Below are 17,803 nucleotides of genomic sequence, written 5' to 3'. Positions count from 1 at the left end.
GGCTTTCTCACTGAGGTTGGATTATGGGTTAAAGGTGAAAGGTGAGAATTTTAATGTGTATATGGGGGAAACTTCACTCGAATGTCATGAGAGTGTAGAATGAGCTGGCAGTACAAGTGGTGCGTGTGAGCTCGATTTCAAGGTTTAATAGAAGTTTGGATAGGTTTATGGATAGCAGGGGTATAGAAAGCTATGGTCCTAGTGTAGCTCAAAAGGTATAGGAAGTTTAATTGGCATGGACTAGATGGACCAAAGGGCCTGTTTCTGTGCTGTACTTCTGACTCTGAGAGGAATAGCCCCTTCCTGTGCTGTGTATCTTCTACAGCTTTTATGAAGCGATTTGCCTTTTAACATTTTGAAATTAGAGTCAAAATCAGGTTTATTATCACTGATGTGTGTCATGAAATTTGTTCTGTGGCAGCAGCATGGTGCAGTACATAAAAATTACCATAACTTGCAGTAATAAATATATTAAAAATAAATAGTGCAAAGAGAGGAAAATAGTGAGGTAGTTTTCATGGGTTCATGAACCATTCAGAAATCTATTGAAGGAGGGGTAAGTGGGCATCTTCAGTCCCCTGTACCTTCTCGTGATGGTAGTAGTGAGAAGAGGGCAGGTCCTGGACAGTGAGGGTCCTTCACGATGGGTGTCGCTCTCTTGAGGTGTCGCCTTTTGAAGATGTCATCAGTGGTGGGGAGGCCAGTGCCCACGATGGAGCTGGCAGAGTCTACAACCCTCTGCAGCTTTTTCTGATGCTGTCCATTGGCCTTCATACTGCAAGCAGTCAAAATACTCTCCACGGTATCTTTGTAGATCTGACCTTGCCCGTGGTTGATGAAAAAAGATAGATTCCTCTTGATAGTATCATAAGCTCTTATAGGTTGACCATGAAGGTCATTCTCCCGTGGTCAGGTCAAAATAATCTCTGCATTTTATTAACATGCTGGTGGGACAAGTGGGTTTTCAGGGCCTGCCAATCAAAATGCCACACTGGTGGCAGCAGTATTATTCCCTCTGTAAGCTTGTCCCAGTAATATTATCAGCAGCAACTGTACAGGTGCAATTTGTACCTGCAGTGTGTCTGATTAATGAATTTTTTGAGCTGGCAAATTATATATTTGAACACTACCCGCTACAATAAAAAATGGGAAATACTGTGCAGGCAGTAACATCTGTGGAATGGGTCGCAGTACTACTATGCTGCATTCTGTTTGATTTGGCCTGTGCCTTGCTTTCACACTTCCTCCACTGCTGGCTGATTCGTAAATGAAATTGCTAATTCAGCCTGACAGATGTAATTGAACTCAAGTTCTCACTACTGCAGGTGTCCCACAAAGTGCTGGGATCAGCAAGCAATGACTGAGGCTCACCCACATTCCTGACCACTTGATGGTCTATTTATGGATCAGGCTGTCCAGGGCATTTTCTACATGTCTCTGATGGTCAAAGTATTTGAGATCGGTAAAAGAAAAATATAATTTCTTAAATAAAGAAACTAAATCTATTTATTTAAAATTCATGTTGTGAAAATAAATTTTAAAATACTAAGCAAGATAGAGGAGAAACAAAACCACTCACCTTCATTTACTTTTAGTGGCCCCTTTCAAATAAAAGGAGCTGGGTTTGGCACGAATTTGAGGGGTCAGATATGAAGTGCATCTAGCTCCTCTATGTATTTCGAACCAGAATTTTCAGTGGAAGATCAGAGGCCAGATACTGGCTCTCTATGCTCAGGATGCATTTCTAAAGACTCACTAAATGGCAGAGTGGAGATGTGAAATGGTTCCCTCTGGTCCATCGCTAAAGAGAAGCACAACCAGACCTGCAGCAGCATCTTTCTTCTGAAGATAGGTCATCAAACCTAAAACATTAGCTCTTTATCCCTTCACAGATGCTACCAGACAAGCTGAGTATTTCTAATTTTGTTTTATTTCATTTTATTGTATGAGACGCTCCACAGGCAAAGTGATGCTTTCTTCAAAAAGTAAATTAGTTTCACTACCCTTCACACACTCATTTGATCCAGTCACCTGAAGCCGCACAAAACAAGTTAATGTAAATTATAGTCTGGTAAAATTGGAAATTTTCTTGGCATGAATACCTCCCTCAACCCTTGTATGCTTTTCAAAGTTCCGAGGAATGTATAAATGATTACAGACAAAACAAGAGACTATCCAAATTTTTTTGTATTTGGTTTCTCAAAGGGACAAAATATTCTCTGTTAGATGACTAACCTCATGTGGGTTCAATATTTGGCTTCAGTTGTGGCTTTTTTTTTGTTTGGAAAAAGGGACGTGCTGCCTTTCCCTTTAAAACTTCCTCATGGAATCAAAACTGCGAAGACAGAGACAGAATTGGAAGCAATTGCTTTCTTGGGTCTGGGTAAGTACACTTTAAGTCTTTATATTTTGCATGAAGTATGAGGATATGAGCCCGGCAGCCTTTGTCTGTAGACAGACGTGATTAAAGATGTTTTCCCTGGTGTATTCAGACTTTGACCCTTTTGAATGCAAAATCAAATGTCTTATTACCTTGATTACATCCGGTAATGTTTTGGATAAAGTGTGATTAATTTATAACAACACATTTTTGGGTGTGTCACTGAATTATTCACATGTTGATAATGAGACATTTGAGGGAAAACTAGTAATTGTTCAGTGACTGTCCCTGTGAGTTAATTTCTAATCCATAATAACATATGCTGTTTGGAAACTAAAACTCAATAGTTCTGAACTTTCCAGCATTCTTTTGTTTCAGAGTTCTGGAGTTCTCCTGTGTACAAGAGAGTAGCCAAGAGCCCTGCACCTCCTACCAGTCCTCTCGGCAAAGGCAGTACTTGCACAGAGACGAAGCAGCACTCGCTCTCCAATGAGCTACATTCCATACGAACACGAACGCCTTCAGAGCTGGAATGCAGCCAGACTAATGGTGCTTTGTGCTTTATAAATCCCCTTTTTCTAGAAGTGCACAGTAAAGATCTTAACAGCAGCCTGAATAGGCAGTGTTCAAAAACCAGGGAGACAGGCAGGCCCTATTCCCCTCCTCCTCGGCCACCGCCACCACGGCTGAGCACGAATATGAACCGGGCAAGCGGCACAAGGACAAGCAGCAACCAGGCGGGTGAAGACACTGGCACGTTCAAGCTCCCAGACTCAAAAGTGACTCCAATTCCACCGCCTCGCAGCAAGAAGCTGGCTACTAGTTCAGAAATAGAAAGAAATTTGACACCTCCGCCGAAGACTGCAGTGAAACCTTTTGATTGCACAGCAGAAGAGGCAGTAACTGCTGGAAGCAAGGGCGAGGCTCAGATGTTGCACAACGTGGCTTGCAGCAGTGAGAGATCAGCTACAAGTATTAGTGCACAGATCCAGGAAATCAAAGACAGACAGCGGCTGAGTGACATGAGCATGTCAACCACATCTACTGAGTCGGATTCTAGCACTATGGACATTGAGCGCAATTGCCCATACAATCATGAAGGTGACACAAACAGCAGCTTGGAAGATTCTGATGCCGAGAGTGATCAAGAGGTTGACCCCCCAGCTTGCACCCCAAAGAAGAAAAGGCACGGGTCCTTCGTCTTCCCAAAAATTGTAAAGACGCACATTCAAAAAGTGAGTGGTGTGTTCAGTTCCTTTATGACTCCAGAGAAGAGGATGGTGAAGAAAATTGCAGAGATGGCCCAGGACAAGCACACATACTTTGGGTGCCTGATCCAGGACTACATCAACTTCTTCAAGGAAAACAGGGACTGCCACGTCTCCAGCACAGACATGCTGCTCACTATTCGCCAGTTCATGACCCAAGTTAAAATCTACTTGACCCAGAGCTCAGAACTGAACCCACCAATAGAGTCTCTCATTCCAGAAGATGAAATAGGTAAGCACTTTGTTGCTGTTATCCCTTGTTAGTTTCAGAAGTTACTTGAGAGTTTGCGATCTCTTGCTGCAGTACATGAATGTGATGAGCAAAAATCCTGAAGACTATTGATTTCTGCAAGTTATTTTGCATGTAATAAGATTGCTGTATCTCAATGCAGGGAGAACAACATTCCTCTTTGTGGAAATTATTATTGTTAGATATTTGATTGAATAGGAAATACTGTAATTGATGAGATTAAAGAATACTATATCGCCAAGTGTGCTGTGCCATAGCCTTTGGACAATCTTTATTTTTGGTTAGAAGAGGCCTTATTTGCTGCCATAGAAAGCTAGTGTGAGAAGTTATATTAAAATTATTCATTTTGTCACTGTAACAAAGCTGAAAATGCATCATCATATTGTGCACAAATAATGTTTGTTCACCTTTGATTCTTGTTGGTTGTGTCCATTAGGGGGTTTATTTAATGGGTTCTCAACATTAGACCAATCTGGTGCCACCCTTGGAAACTGATAGGAAAAATAATTAAGGCAATGTGTCAAAATCTTTTAATAAAAAAAAGTCTCTGAAGTTATAGAGAAATATAACTACTGCTTTATTATGTGGCTACATTATAAGAACTCTACTGTGATATTTCTGAGCCTAGAAACAATATAACTAAATATGGTTTTACTTTTGAATGCGAAACATGTTTTTAATTTCAGTGTTTAGGAAATGCATGAAAGTGCTTTCCATTGTTCACAAAGACTTTATAACTGATAGTCAATCGGTATCTGTTATAATCATTCATCTGAGAGACAAATTTAAAAGAAATCAATGTATTTTTTTAAATGTTTTCACTTCTGACAAAATGTTATATAATTTATTTAACTCTATCAGACTGTTTATGTAATGAGCTAAGTGAGTAGGGAATTGTTTGTAACAATTTGTTCGGATACTTTGTCAGAAGTCAGACAAGTTGAAATGGATGAATCAGACCTTCTCTTGTAATGATAGGAAACATTTTCCATCTAGTTAATAATATCTATTCAGAAACAAAATACTGCTGGAAGTACTAGGCAGCATCTGTGGAGGGAAATGCAGAGTTACTCTCTCAGGTACAGTCGTTCATCTTAATGACAAAAAGTTCATAGTATTTTATCTCATTTGATCTGTACTTGCAGTATCAAAAGAAAGCCTTGCATAGAAGGAAAGATGATACATGGAAGAACTGTCTGGGTTGTTTCTGTTACTTTATCTGTCCAATTTGTAGCAGCACTGATGAAATAGGGGATCTACTAGTTGGCAAAGATGGCAGCTAAAAGTTGAAACAAATATAAAGTGTGTGAACGAGAGGAAAATGTGCACTGTGCTAGTTTAAATTAGGCTAAAGGTAAAACTAGTACTTTGTTTATTGTGCTGCTTAAATGTTCCCCTTCGGAGATTTGCCTTGTATGCCCGTCTCTTGGATCTAAACAGCCCTTGACAGCACTGTGTGACAACCTCTCTAAACCACAGAGGTTTGGCATAAGAATAGCTGACATAGCATAGCGCCATATGATAAACAACAGAATTAGCAATTTTTTAAACAGGATATAAGCAGTCTAATCAAAATTTTCCTTTATCACTTGTGTTTTTATGTTACAAAGTAGCTCCATTTATTAGGATAGTGTAAATGGTCAAGATCTCAATTTCAGGGCTATGGACAGATTGAACTCTGAAATGGGAATAGAAAATGCAAGTATCGCTCTGCAGATCTCATATTGAAAGGAAAATTTCCTCATCAGAAATGAGTTTAACCTAGACGGGTTCTGTTGCCTGTAAGTTATTAGCCTATCTGTGCTCCTTACTTTTACTATGACTTCTGTATTTGAAGTCGATTAACTTTGGAGAAACTGATACTTAAAGGAAGGGCTAATAATCTTCAACAAAACATAGTCCATAGAAGTGGAAGTGAACACCAGGCACGAGATTTCAGATTCTAAAAATAATCAGCACAATACTATCCCCCGCCAGGGGATGATGTCACTCAGAGTTGGCAACTTCAGCATTTTGCAGAGACTGAAAAACTGAATTGCTTAACAACTTCAGTAACTGCCAGAGGCAGCGAAGTAAATACCACCAGTTAACCTTTTAACTGCTGGTCTGCCTTGCTGCTCAGCTGCTCCCTGGCTGCCGGTTTGTTTAAAATATTATGCTGTAGTGCATAATGTCTGTTGAATATTGTTCTTTAAGTCAGCCAGAAGAGCGCCAAAGTTTTAAAAAGGCGAGCACCATATCTAGCGGGCAGCAGAGTGGGACGGCTTTGGCTCAACAGGCAGAGGCGAGGGTAGGTTCCGGTAAGTTTTGTTTTGTTTATTTAGAGTAGAGAGAATGCCAGGGAGGATGTTGGAATGCTCCTCTCGCAGAATGCGGGAAGTCAGGGAGACCTCTGGGCTCCCTGACAACGACACCTGCAAGAAGTGCATCCAGCTGCAGCTCCTAACAAACCACGTTAGGGAACTGGAACAGGAGCTGCATGACCATCCAGATCATTCAGGAGAATGAGGAGTTTATAGACAGTAGTTTCAGGGAGGTAGTTATGCCAAAGGAGCCAAAGCCAAAGGTGATTGGGTTACCATCAGGCAAGGGAAGAGGAAAGGGCAGGCAGAGTAGGCCATTCCCCTCAACAACAAGTATACGGATTTGGATACTGTTAGCGGGGTGGGGGATGACTTACCTGGGACAAGCTGCGGCAGCCGGATCTCTGGCACTGAGTCTGGTTCTGCAGTGCAGAAGGGAGGGAGGAAGAAGCGGAGAGCGGTAGTGATAGGGGACTCCATAGTTAGAGGTACAGTCAGGAGGTTCTGTGCTCGTGACAGGGATTCCTAGTTGGTTTGTTGCCTCCCGGATGCCAGGGTCAGGGATGTCTCTGATTGCGTGCACAGCATTCTGAAGTGGGAGGGTGATCAGCCAGATGTCAAGGTACACATTGTTTCCAGTGATGTAGGAGGAAAGAGTGAGGAGGTCCTGAAGAGTGAGAGTAGAGAGCTTGGTAGGAAGTTAAAAAGCAGGACCTCGAGGATGGTAATCTCAGGATTGCTACCTGTGCCACGTGCCAGTGAGGGTAAGTGTAGGATGCTCTGGAGGATGAACACGTGGCTGAGGAACTGATGTAGGGGGCAGGATTTCAGATTTTTGGATCATTAGGACCTCTTCTGGGGCAGGTGGGACCTGTACAAGGGAGATGGGTTGCACCTGAACTACAGGGTGACCAATATCCTTGCAGGGAGCTTTGCTAGTGCTTTTGGGGAGGATTTAAGCTAGATTTGCAGGGGATGGGAACCAGAGTGACAGAGCAGATAGTGGAGCAGGGATAAAAAATAAATGATGTTAAAAGTTCATGCAAAGTCACAAATAGAAGATTTGTGTGTGTTGGTGGTAATCTTCTGAGGTGTGTATATTTCAATGCGAGGAGTATTGTGGGAAGGCAGGTGAGCTGAGGGCGTGGATTGACACATGGAATTATGACATGATTGACATTAGTGAAACTTGGCTACAGGAGGGGCAGGACTGGCAGCTTAATGTTCCAGGGTTCCGATGTTTCAGACGTGATAGAGGCAGAGGGATGAAGGGTGTGGGGGTGGCATTGCTAGTCAGGGAAAATGTTATAGCAGTGCTCAGGCAGGACAGATTAGAGGGCTTGTCTACCGAGGCCATATGGGTAGAGCTGAGAAACAGGAAAGGTATGACCACATTAATGGGGTTGTATTATAGACCACCCAATAGTCAGTGAGAATTGGAGGAGCAAATCTGCAGAGAGATAGCAGACAACTGCAGGAAATATAAAGTTGTGGTGATAGGGGATTTTAATTTTCCACATATCGATTGGGACTCCCATACTGTTAAAGGTCTAGACGGGTTAGTGTTTGTAAAATGTGTTCAGGAAAGTTTTCTAAATCAATATAGAGAGGGATGCAATATTATATCTCTGATTAGGAAACAAGTTAGGACAGGTGACGGAAGTGTGTGTAGGGGAACACTTTGGTTCCAGTGTTCATAACACCATTAGTTTCAACTTGATCATGGATAAAAATAGATCTGGTCCTCGAGTTGAGGTTCTAAACTGGAAAAAGGCCAAATTTGAAGAAACGAGAAAAGATCTAAAAAACGTGGATTGGGACAAGTTGTTCTCTGGCAAGGATGTCATTGGTAAGTGGGAGGCCTTCAAAGGAGAAATTTTGAGAGTGCAGAGTTTGTATGTTCCTGTCAGGATTAAAGGCAAAGTGAATAAGAATAAGGAATCTTGGTTCTCGAGGGATATTGGAACTCTGATAAAGAAGAAGAGAGAGATGTATAACATGTATAGGCAATAGGGAACAAGCAAGGTGCTTGAGGAGTATAAAAAGTGCAAAAAAATACTTAAGAAATCAGGAGGGCTAAAAGAAGACATGAGGTTGCTTTGGCAGTCAGGGTGGAGGATAATCCTAAGAGCTTCTACAGGTATATTAAGAGCAAATGGATAGTAAGGGATGAAATTAGTCCTCTTGAAGATCAGAGTGTTTGGCTACGTATGGAACCAAAAGAAATGGGGGAGATATTAAATGGTTTTTTTTTTGCATCTGTATTTACTAGGGAAACTGGCATGGAGTCTATGAAAATAAGGCAAACAAGTAGTGAGGTCATGGAACCTATACAGATTGAAGAGGGGGAGGTGCTTGCTATCTTGAGGCAAGTCAGAGTAGATAAATCCCCAGGACCTGACAGGGTATTGCCTTGGACCTTGTAGGAGACTAGTGTTGAAATTGCAGGGGCCCTGGCAGATGTATTTAAAATGTTGGTATCTACGGGTGAGGTGCCGGAGGATTGGAGGATAGCTCATGTTGTTCTGTTTAAAAAAGGCTCTAAAAGTAATCCAGGAAATTATAGGCTGGCAAGTTTGAAGTCAGTAGTAGGTAAATTATTGGAAGCAGTACTAAGAGATAGAATCGACAAGTATTTGGATAGACAGGGACTTATTAGGGAAAGTTAACATGGCTTTGTGCGTGGTAGGTCATGTTTAACCAATCTGTTAGTTTTTCGAGGAGGTTACCAGGAAAGTGGATGAAGGGAAGGCAGTGGATGTTGTCTACATGGACTTCAGTAAGGCCTTTGACAAGGTCCCGCACGGGAGGTCAGTTAGGAAGATTCAGTCGCTAGGTATACATGGTGAGGTAGTAAATTGGATTAGACATTGGCTCAATGGGAGAAGCCAGAGAGGGGTAGTGGGGGATTGCTTCTCTGATGGAGGCCTGTGACTAGTGGTGTACCACAGGGATCAGTGCTGGGTCCATTGTTATTTGTCATCTATATCAGTGATTTGGATGATAATGGGGTAAATTGGATCAGCAAATTTGCTGATGATACAAAGATTGGAGGTGTAGTGGACAGTGAGGAAGGTTTTCAAAGCTTGCAGAGGGATTTGGACCAGATGGAATAATGGGCTGACAAATGGCAGATGGCATTTAAAGCAGACAAGTGTGAGTTATTGCACTTTGGAAGGACAAACCAAGGTAGAACATACAAGGTAAGTGGAAGGACACTGAGGAGTGCAGTAGAACAGAGGGATCTGGGAATACAGATACATAATTCCCTAAAAGTGGCATCACTGGTAGATAGGGTCGTAAAGAGAGCTTTTGGTACATTGGCCTTTATAAATAAAAGTATTGAGTATAAGAGTTAGAATGTTATGGTGAGGTTGTATAAGGCATTGGTGAGGCTGAATTTGGAGTATTGTGTGCAGTTTTGGACACCTAATTACAGGAAGGATATTAATAAGGTTGAAAGAGTGCAGAGAAAGTTTACAAGGATGTTGCCAGGACTTGAGAAACTGAGTTACAGAGAAAGGTTGAATAGGTTAGGACTTTATTCCTTGGAGTGTAGAAGAATGAGGGGAGATTTGATAGAGGTATATAAAATAATGATGGTTATAGAGTGAATGCAAGCAGGCTTTTTCCACTGAGGCTAGGGGAGAAAAAAAAACAGAGGTCATGGGTTAAGGGTGAAGGGGGAAAAGTTTAAAGAGAACATTGTGGGGGGGGGGGGCTTCTTCACACAGAGTGGTGGGAGTGTGGAATGAACTGCCAGATGAAGTGGTAAATGCAGGCTCACTTTTAACATTTAAGAAAAACTTGGACAGGTATATGGATGAGAGGTGTATGGAGGGATATGGTCCAGGTGCAGGTTAGTGGGACTAGGCAGAAAAATGATTTGGCACAGCCTAGAAGGGCCAAAGGGCCTGTTTCTGTGCTGTAATGTTCTATGATTCTAAGTGAACATTGATCAGTTGTAAAAGCTTCCAATGAGATCATTTTGAGCTTTTAGCTTACTGTGTAGAAAAATAAAAATGTAGCCCCATGCCATCCTTATTACTGTGACTGTTTTGCTTAACCAGTTTGTATCTTTACTATGTATATTGTGTGTTAGAGAGAGAGAGAGAAAGGACAGGTGTTCCTGTTGAGTGAATGATGTCACGGGAAAAATATACTGGCAGGTGTGAAGCAGCTTCTGTATTCGACAAAACAAGATACAGAAAGCATCATTTTGGTGGAAAGGCCTCATTGGCCGAACATGCGGCTCAGTATTTTATGCATTAAACATCAAAGGACAATTCCACATTTACACACAAACTTTACATCTCCTGATTTGCACCCACACCACAGACATCTAAATGAAGTTTAATCATCGTCAGGCCTATGATTCACGGCTTTTAAAAACCTGTTGTTTCATTTAAATTAAATCTATCATTTACATTCAGATTTGAAGATTGGTGACTGAGAAGTCATTTGCTAAATGTGAATGTGCTAAACCCAAAAATCACTCTTAACAGTTTCCCATCCAAACCATGTCAACAGAGCAAGCAACAAGACACATTTATCCTAAATAGAAACAGTCATTGCATTAATATTGTTTACATGATAGATATGATTGATAAAGATTCAAAGTGCATTTGTTATCAACGAATGTAGAAATTACACAACCTTGAGATTTGTTTGCTTATCAGGCAGTTGCAAAGCCAGGAACCCAAAAGAACCCAATTCAGAAAAATCAGACCAACCCCCAGTGCCTACGGAGAAAGAGAAAAGAACAAAACAAATCATGCAAACAATAGATACAAGCAGCAACAACAATAGTATTCTGAACCAAATTGAATCCTTAGAACCAAATTCCTGGAGCAGCTCTGAGTAGGCCCAAAGCCTCATTATTCAGTTCACCATATTAGCAGGGCAAGTCACCACAAAGTTCACAGACATGAAGCACAGCAACCTGGGGCAGTCTCATAGCCTCTGTGTCGCAGAGAGAGGATCCCCCAGACTATCTGGGCCAGCATTTAAATTGTCCAAACCTCACACTGATAACCAGGTGTGCTGTGGTGAATTGCTCTGGGCCTTGATTTCACTGCTGGAGAAGCCGTTCTGGACCTCTCCAAATTGGCTCAGTGCTTAGCATGATCCAACCTCATCAAAGTCTCGACACCCTGTCCTTCCAGTCTACTGGGCTGGTGTTTAGAGTGTCCAAAGTGCATATTGTACCTTGCATTAGGACCCAGGCCTCACCTTGGTGAATTGTTGGGGCCGAGAACATGCCGCCCAGCCATTCGCTTTGGACCTGGATTTCACTGCTAAAGAAGCAGTCCTCAGCCTCACCAAATCAGCTCGGCGCTTAGGGTGATCCATCTCCGCGCCCGGGCCAGCTGGACAGGCATTGGAACTCCTCCACCCTGTCCTCTCTCATCTGAATCTTCTGTTCCAGCCAGTACAGCTCCAATTCCAACTGCATTGATTTTACAGCGCACCGGCACGGCGCTACTTTTGTGTTCTCTTTGCCCTCGTTCACCTCTTCATTGTTTATGGTGATAGTTTACCATAATTTACTTTTTTTAAAAAAAAGCATTACTATAATGTTCTTAATCAAATTCGTTTGCTTTCAAACCACTAGTAAGCAAGCTGTCGCATGTCTTCAGTAGCGCCATCTTAAACCAGAAGTTGAAATTCTGCTGCCAGTATTCTATTTCATGCTATGTTCTATCCTTCTCATTTGCCTTGTGCACACAGGCATGCACTGGTCGAAGTTCTCAAACACTTCATATTTGAAATTTACTCTACAAGGGTGTAATGAATAAGAGCGGAGGCGTTAGAGCCTGCTGTCCCTTCAGCAGGATCCTGGCTTAGCTTCTACCTCCATGCCATTTTCCTGCTCTATATTCATATCCCTTGCTTCTATTAATCTTCAGAAATCTATCAATCTCTGTTGTGAATGAATGCAATAGCTGAGCTTCCACAGCCTGTTGGGGTAGACCTTCCAAAAAGAATTTTCTCCTCATCAATATCCTAAATGTCCTATCCTTTATCTTGAGACTGCCATGCTAGGTGGAAAAAAGCTTTTGCTATTTACTAGTATCTTTGAAACTGTAGGAAATTATAGTACCTCAACAGGGAATATAATGGTTTCAGTGCAGTGTTATACACCGTCCATGCATCTAACCTGTTGAACCCTGGATGAATCAATGCAATCACCTCTCATTCTCCTGGGTAGGCTCAATCTTCGAAATTTTGTTCCACACAGCAAACTCACCATCCCTGAAATCAGTCTAGTGAGTCTTCTCTAACAAGTACATCCTTCTTAAGGTAACATATTTGGTCCCTTCAACCAAATTAGTGATATAGTTCAAAGTACATTTATTATCATGGTATATATTCATTGTACAACCTTGAGATTCATCCCCTTATGGACAGCCACAAAACAAAGAAACCCAAAAGAACCCAGCCTGCAGAGAGGGGGGAAAAAGGCACAAATCATGCATGCAATAAAAGTAAGCAAATAGCATTGAGAATGGAAGTGAGTCCGCAGGCATGAAACCGGGCATCACTGCAGCTGGAGCAGGCCACAGCCTCCGTTCAGCACAGAGCTGAGTAAACATTGTGAAGTGGTGAGCAGAACTGGCCCAACCCTCGCCTCTGGTCCAACACCTTGCCTTTTCAATCTGGCCCAGCCTTTAAATCATGTCGGTCAGGTCCCAGCACCAGTCCTGTGTTACCTGACTAGTAACGGCCTGACAGTGTGAGAAAGATCCAGTGTTCTGTTAAATAATGAATTGTCAATCCAAGTAGGTGTGGTCAGTGCACACTAACTTCATTCATCCCTCTGATCAAATCACTCCACAGCCTTGTCCTTGCTATCCCTATCACACCCTCCAGCCTTACAGGCTATGGTGAACTCTGGTATCTTACCCAACATCCTCTTCCTTCACCTTGATTCTGGCGGCTGTGCCTTTAGCTGTTAGGGGCTGAAATGCTGGAACTCTTTCCTATAGTTTCAAGAAGCTGCCATTCTCTTAAATTTGAGAATTGGTTAAGTTACTGGACTAGCAGTAAACTTACCCAACTTATTGAAGCAAAACACAAAGATAAAAATAGGAATTCAAAGCCCATCTTGCAGCTTGGTAATTTAAATCTTAAATAAATCTGTAATTCATTGATCTGGAATTGAGCATATCAGTTAGTTAGATGTGGAGTTGGGGGTCGCGGGTGGGGAAGGCTATTGCTATTTACTAGAATCCTTAGAACTTCAGGAAGTTACAGTACCTTAACAGGGAATATGATGATTTCAGTGCAGTGTTATACAGAAAACCCAACAATATTGTCCCGTGAGCCTCACATAGAATAGAGCAATTTCTAGACATTTGTCTTTAAACTGGAGGAAAACGGGCAAGCATCCTGTTCATCCATATTTAGAATGGTTTGCTTCATCAGCACTAGTCAATTGTATATGTTCTATGCATAGCACCAATATATAAATTAAGAGTAAGAATAACTTCAGGGCTCTTATTTCTTGCTCCAAAGCAATAATTTGCATTTATAGGCATTTAAATTGACCTAAGCACAGATGGGATCTCTCAGCAGCATTTCTCCCTCTTTTCTCACTATTAGTGTTCCCTTGTGCTGGCTCTCATGAGCTTTCTCTTCTTTCAGCCTCAATACCTCCCCCGTCAATTCAGAGAACCTTTGAACCCATCCTGAAACTAACAATGAATTGATGTCTGATATTGCGTTGCTTAATGTTGTGTGTCTGAAATGTTAATACAATTTCACCGACACACCATCTTCTCGTGTTATTTTAAAACTCATCTTCTTTCATTATGTTATATGATGAATAAAATGTTTTTATTTCTCATATAACACCATGAAAGAAGAATACTTGTTCCCTTTCACCAAGTTATTTAAATAATGCAAACTTTCCTTTTAATTTTGCCTCACCATAACTTGCAGTAAGTATCAGTTCAGGTTCTTTACCTTACAGGTTTTCAATATGTGGCATGTGTTAATGAGATTTATTTGTTGTGAAAGACATGGTCAATTATTATAAGGTGTACATTGCAGACTTTCTGAACTTTTCATTTCTTGTACTCTTTCCAGATATTGTTTTAGAAAAAGCAATGCATAAATGCATTCTGAAGCCCCTGAAATCTTACATTTATACGACCCTTTTACAATTTCATGCTGCTGATGGTTCCTGGAAGCAGTTGAAAGAAAATCTACTCTCCGTTAAGCAGAAGGTACCTCAGGAACTGGGAGTAAACGCGGCCATCCCAGATACCATGACCCTGGAGAAAATAAAGCATAAGTTTTCAAAAATGCGCAAGACGTATTCTCCTGAGAAGAAGGTGTTTCTCCTGCTCAGGGTCTGCAAAGTTATCTACACTGTAATGGAAAACAACTCAGGTACAATACTAGTTAACTGATTTATCGGTAGTTTAATAAATGGATGATTTTACTGTCTCAAGCAAAGGTAAATTGAGGGCGAGTGTTACAGAATTATAGAAATCATATCTCAATAATTTCATGAAATGAATGTGGATTGATAGGGTTGGTATGTATTAATTGGCAAAAGATGTTTGATAAACAGGAAACACAAGTTTGATGTGAGAACACAAAAGTTGTATAAATGACTAAGTAGGAAGTGCTTCTAGCTATGAAGAGACCAGTAGGAACTTCAAGGAAATTATAATTGGAGAAAGTTGATGCCAGGATAAATTTCATGGGGAAGAGGGAGAGAGATGTGGATCTAATTAGTGGTCCTGGATAGCTTGCTTTCGCTTGCATCATACACTGGGGTGCTCTCTTCAGAATTATACAATAATAACTAGATAATGTGTCCCTCACAACCGGACTTGGACAGACCTCCCCAGTTTGTGCTTTTCAAAGATAGGACTAGATATTTTTGCATGGCATCACTTTCCATTATGCAAATCAAAATAGAGTGTATTAGATAAAATATATTGCACTTCTGCATTTTTAACAAGAAAACATGAAGAATAGATAATAATTAACATGCCCTGTGCAGAGTTGGAGCCAGATGGCTATTGTGGGTGGGATGAGAGAGTTCATTGTTAATGGATGACCTCTAAGTCTTCATTGATATTTTATCTACAAACTGTGGCTTTGTGTAGATCTGCTCAAATCCACTTTCTAAATAAATTATACTGCCTAAATGTAACTTAATCCTGAAATCTGGAAAAAAAAAAGTGAGTCATCTGCTTAGGAAAATACACATTGGAAATGGAGAAGGTAATGCTGAAGCCGGAAGTGGGGCTCATTGGTGCTGTGCTTTATGGCGCGCTTCTCTGTTCCTGGGATCAGTATTCAATCTTCTCCTTAGGCCTTGTCTGTCTGGAATTTACATGTTTTCCTCTTGACCATGTGGTTTTCTGCTGGGTGCTCGGGTTTCCTCCTTCATCGCAAAGACGTGCCGGTCTATTAATTGGTTGCTGCAAAATAACACACTGTGTCAGTAGCAGGCAAATAAGCTAAAGTGGGTATGTGAGAGAGAATCAGATGTGAGAATACAGAGGAGTAAGAGAGGGTGATTGAGACTGATAGGAGTAGTCTTTTGGAGCTAGTATGGACCTGATGGGCTGAAGAGCATCCATCTGTTGTTTTACTTAGGAAGCAAGCATTCATACCAATAAGATCAGCAAATATTAGAAATACTCAGTTAGACAATGTGTGGGTGGGTGTGGGAGGTGGGGAAAGAGAGAGTGAGAGATGGGTTTAATATGTCCTGACCTTTAGTCAAAATCAGGATAAGATAGGACGCAGACATTTTTTGCAGAGAATTGATGGGTGGGGTGTTGTAGAGAACAAAGGAACAGTCGGTGCCTGTCACAGAATCCAAGAGACCAATAATTCCAGTGGGAGTTGTGAGATGAGGATTTGGTATATGGTTATACTTAAATTATTTTGCTTTAAAGTTTTTTTAACTTTTATGGTGGTTTTTTGTGTTTGGGTGGCTTTGTTGTTGTTTTAACAATTCATCACAAATTGTAATCAGTGATAGATCTTGGAGCCAGCCACCCTCAGCTTTGTCCGCTGTTCTAGTTTATTTTGGAATGGAGCTTCCTCAGTGTGATGTTCACAGTTTAGCCACTGAGATTTGGGATGCGGAAGGCCAGTAATGTTGGCTAACTGCATTCAGGTCCATGACGCAGTTGGGGCATGATGAATGCTTCCGTATAGAATTCCGACTTTATATTCTGTGAGTGAGATGACCTGACACAATGTCTGTTCTGTCATCAAACTGAATGCAGTCTCAGAACCAAACACCAGTGGGTATCTCAAATTTGACAATAGAATAATTTAAGCAACAGACAAAATGTAGGCACGTGGAGCAATGTGAATTTCCACTGTCATTTTCTACAACCTTTCTGCCTACCTAATGATTGTTATATTTATATAAGTAATCTGAATCTTACTTCAGAACAATTTATATTTACATGCAATAGTGCCATTCCAGTGTTGCCAGCTGATAAAGTTAACTGCTTAAAGCAGCAGGAACAACATCGCTTAAAGTAGAGTTTGAGTTTGCTATTCTTGTAATAGGAATTATAACTGAAAGTAGGTGGGTTGGCAAATTCAGTTGCCTAGGTTGCAACCTACTCATGCTGTGTTGGCACTAAGGGGTGCCCTTCAGCCCCATTTATCCCTGCACTTTTTATCGTATCCCCACTGGATCTATCAGTTCCAGTTCTTTCCCGGTAATCTGTAATGTTTTCTAACCATTTTTCAACTTAGATTTTGTTTTGCATATTTTAAATGGGGCATTTCAAAAAAATATAATCTCAGTAAAGGTAAACAGGAAACATGTGGTTCCTGGCAGGAACTCTGCCTTTGCCCAGTCTGCCCACTGTCTTAACTTGCCAACGTATTTGTTCCGAGTTCCTCATGGACAAGGAATGATTGAGAATGAATACCAAGTGGAAGCTATTGTTTAAAAAAAGTACAACATCCTGTGACTGAGAGTGTTTAAAGTACAAAAGCTCATTTTCTTTAAAAAAAATGCATTATGCTATCATAAGAACATTGAGAAAAATCTTCTAATCAATGTGTAATTGTATCCACAGGGAGATTATATGGGGCAGATGACTTCTTGCCGATGTTGACCTATATAATAGCCCAGTGTGACATGCCTGAGTTGGATATTGAAATTGAATACATGATGGAGCTCTTGGACCCATCACTGCTGCATGGTGAAGGTACAGCTATAATTCATATTGTTGATTAGAATGGAACTAGCCACACAATTTACATCAGCTCAGTGATGTGGAAATAGGTCTAATACAAAGATTTATTTATGTAATTTGATGAATTGTATGAGTCACGCATAGTCTGGCAAAATCATGCTGAGCCAAAGTCAAATTTAGAGCCATTTGCACAAGAACATCTATGCACGTGCACTGAAAAACTTACAGCATCGTCACAGGCGCACATTGTATCAGATAATCAAAATTCACAAAATAAGAACATCACTTAAACAAATTATATTTTTATAAGGAAGAACACAATTATATCCAGTGGTCATAGTGTTGCTGTACTGATGGAGTGATAAAGCTTGAATGATTAAGCTTGAACAGACTGATTCATAAATCAA

At 41.0% G+C, this 17,803-nt stretch overlaps 1 protein-coding gene across 10 annotated transcripts in view; it reads left to right on the top strand.

Moving 5' to 3' along the window:
* The window catches only part of LOC132403056 (ras and Rab interactor 2-like), a 172,448-nt gene that overhangs the window by 143,760 nt on the left and 10,885 nt on the right, over positions 1-17,803 (top strand). For all 10 annotated transcript variants that reach the window (XM_059986289.1, XM_059986298.1, XM_059986295.1 and 7 more), the window contains 4 exons: positions 2,292-2,383; positions 2,759-3,880; positions 14,293-14,598; positions 17,277-17,408. In XM_059986289.1, the coding sequence (XP_059842272.1) occupies positions 2,292-2,383; positions 2,759-3,880; positions 14,293-14,598; positions 17,277-17,408 (1,652 nt within the window). The remainder of the gene's footprint in view (positions 1-2,291; positions 2,384-2,758; positions 3,881-14,292; positions 14,599-17,276; positions 17,409-17,803) is intronic.

This window comes from Hypanus sabinus, chromosome 12 (assembly GCF_030144855.1).
Source record: "Hypanus sabinus isolate sHypSab1 chromosome 12, sHypSab1.hap1, whole genome shotgun sequence".
In the NCBI taxonomy this organism is placed as follows: Eukaryota; Metazoa; Chordata; class Chondrichthyes; order Myliobatiformes; family Dasyatidae; genus Hypanus; species Hypanus sabinus.
Note: the sequence above shows the minus strand (reverse complement) of the source record. Positions and strands in the feature narration are given on the sequence as shown.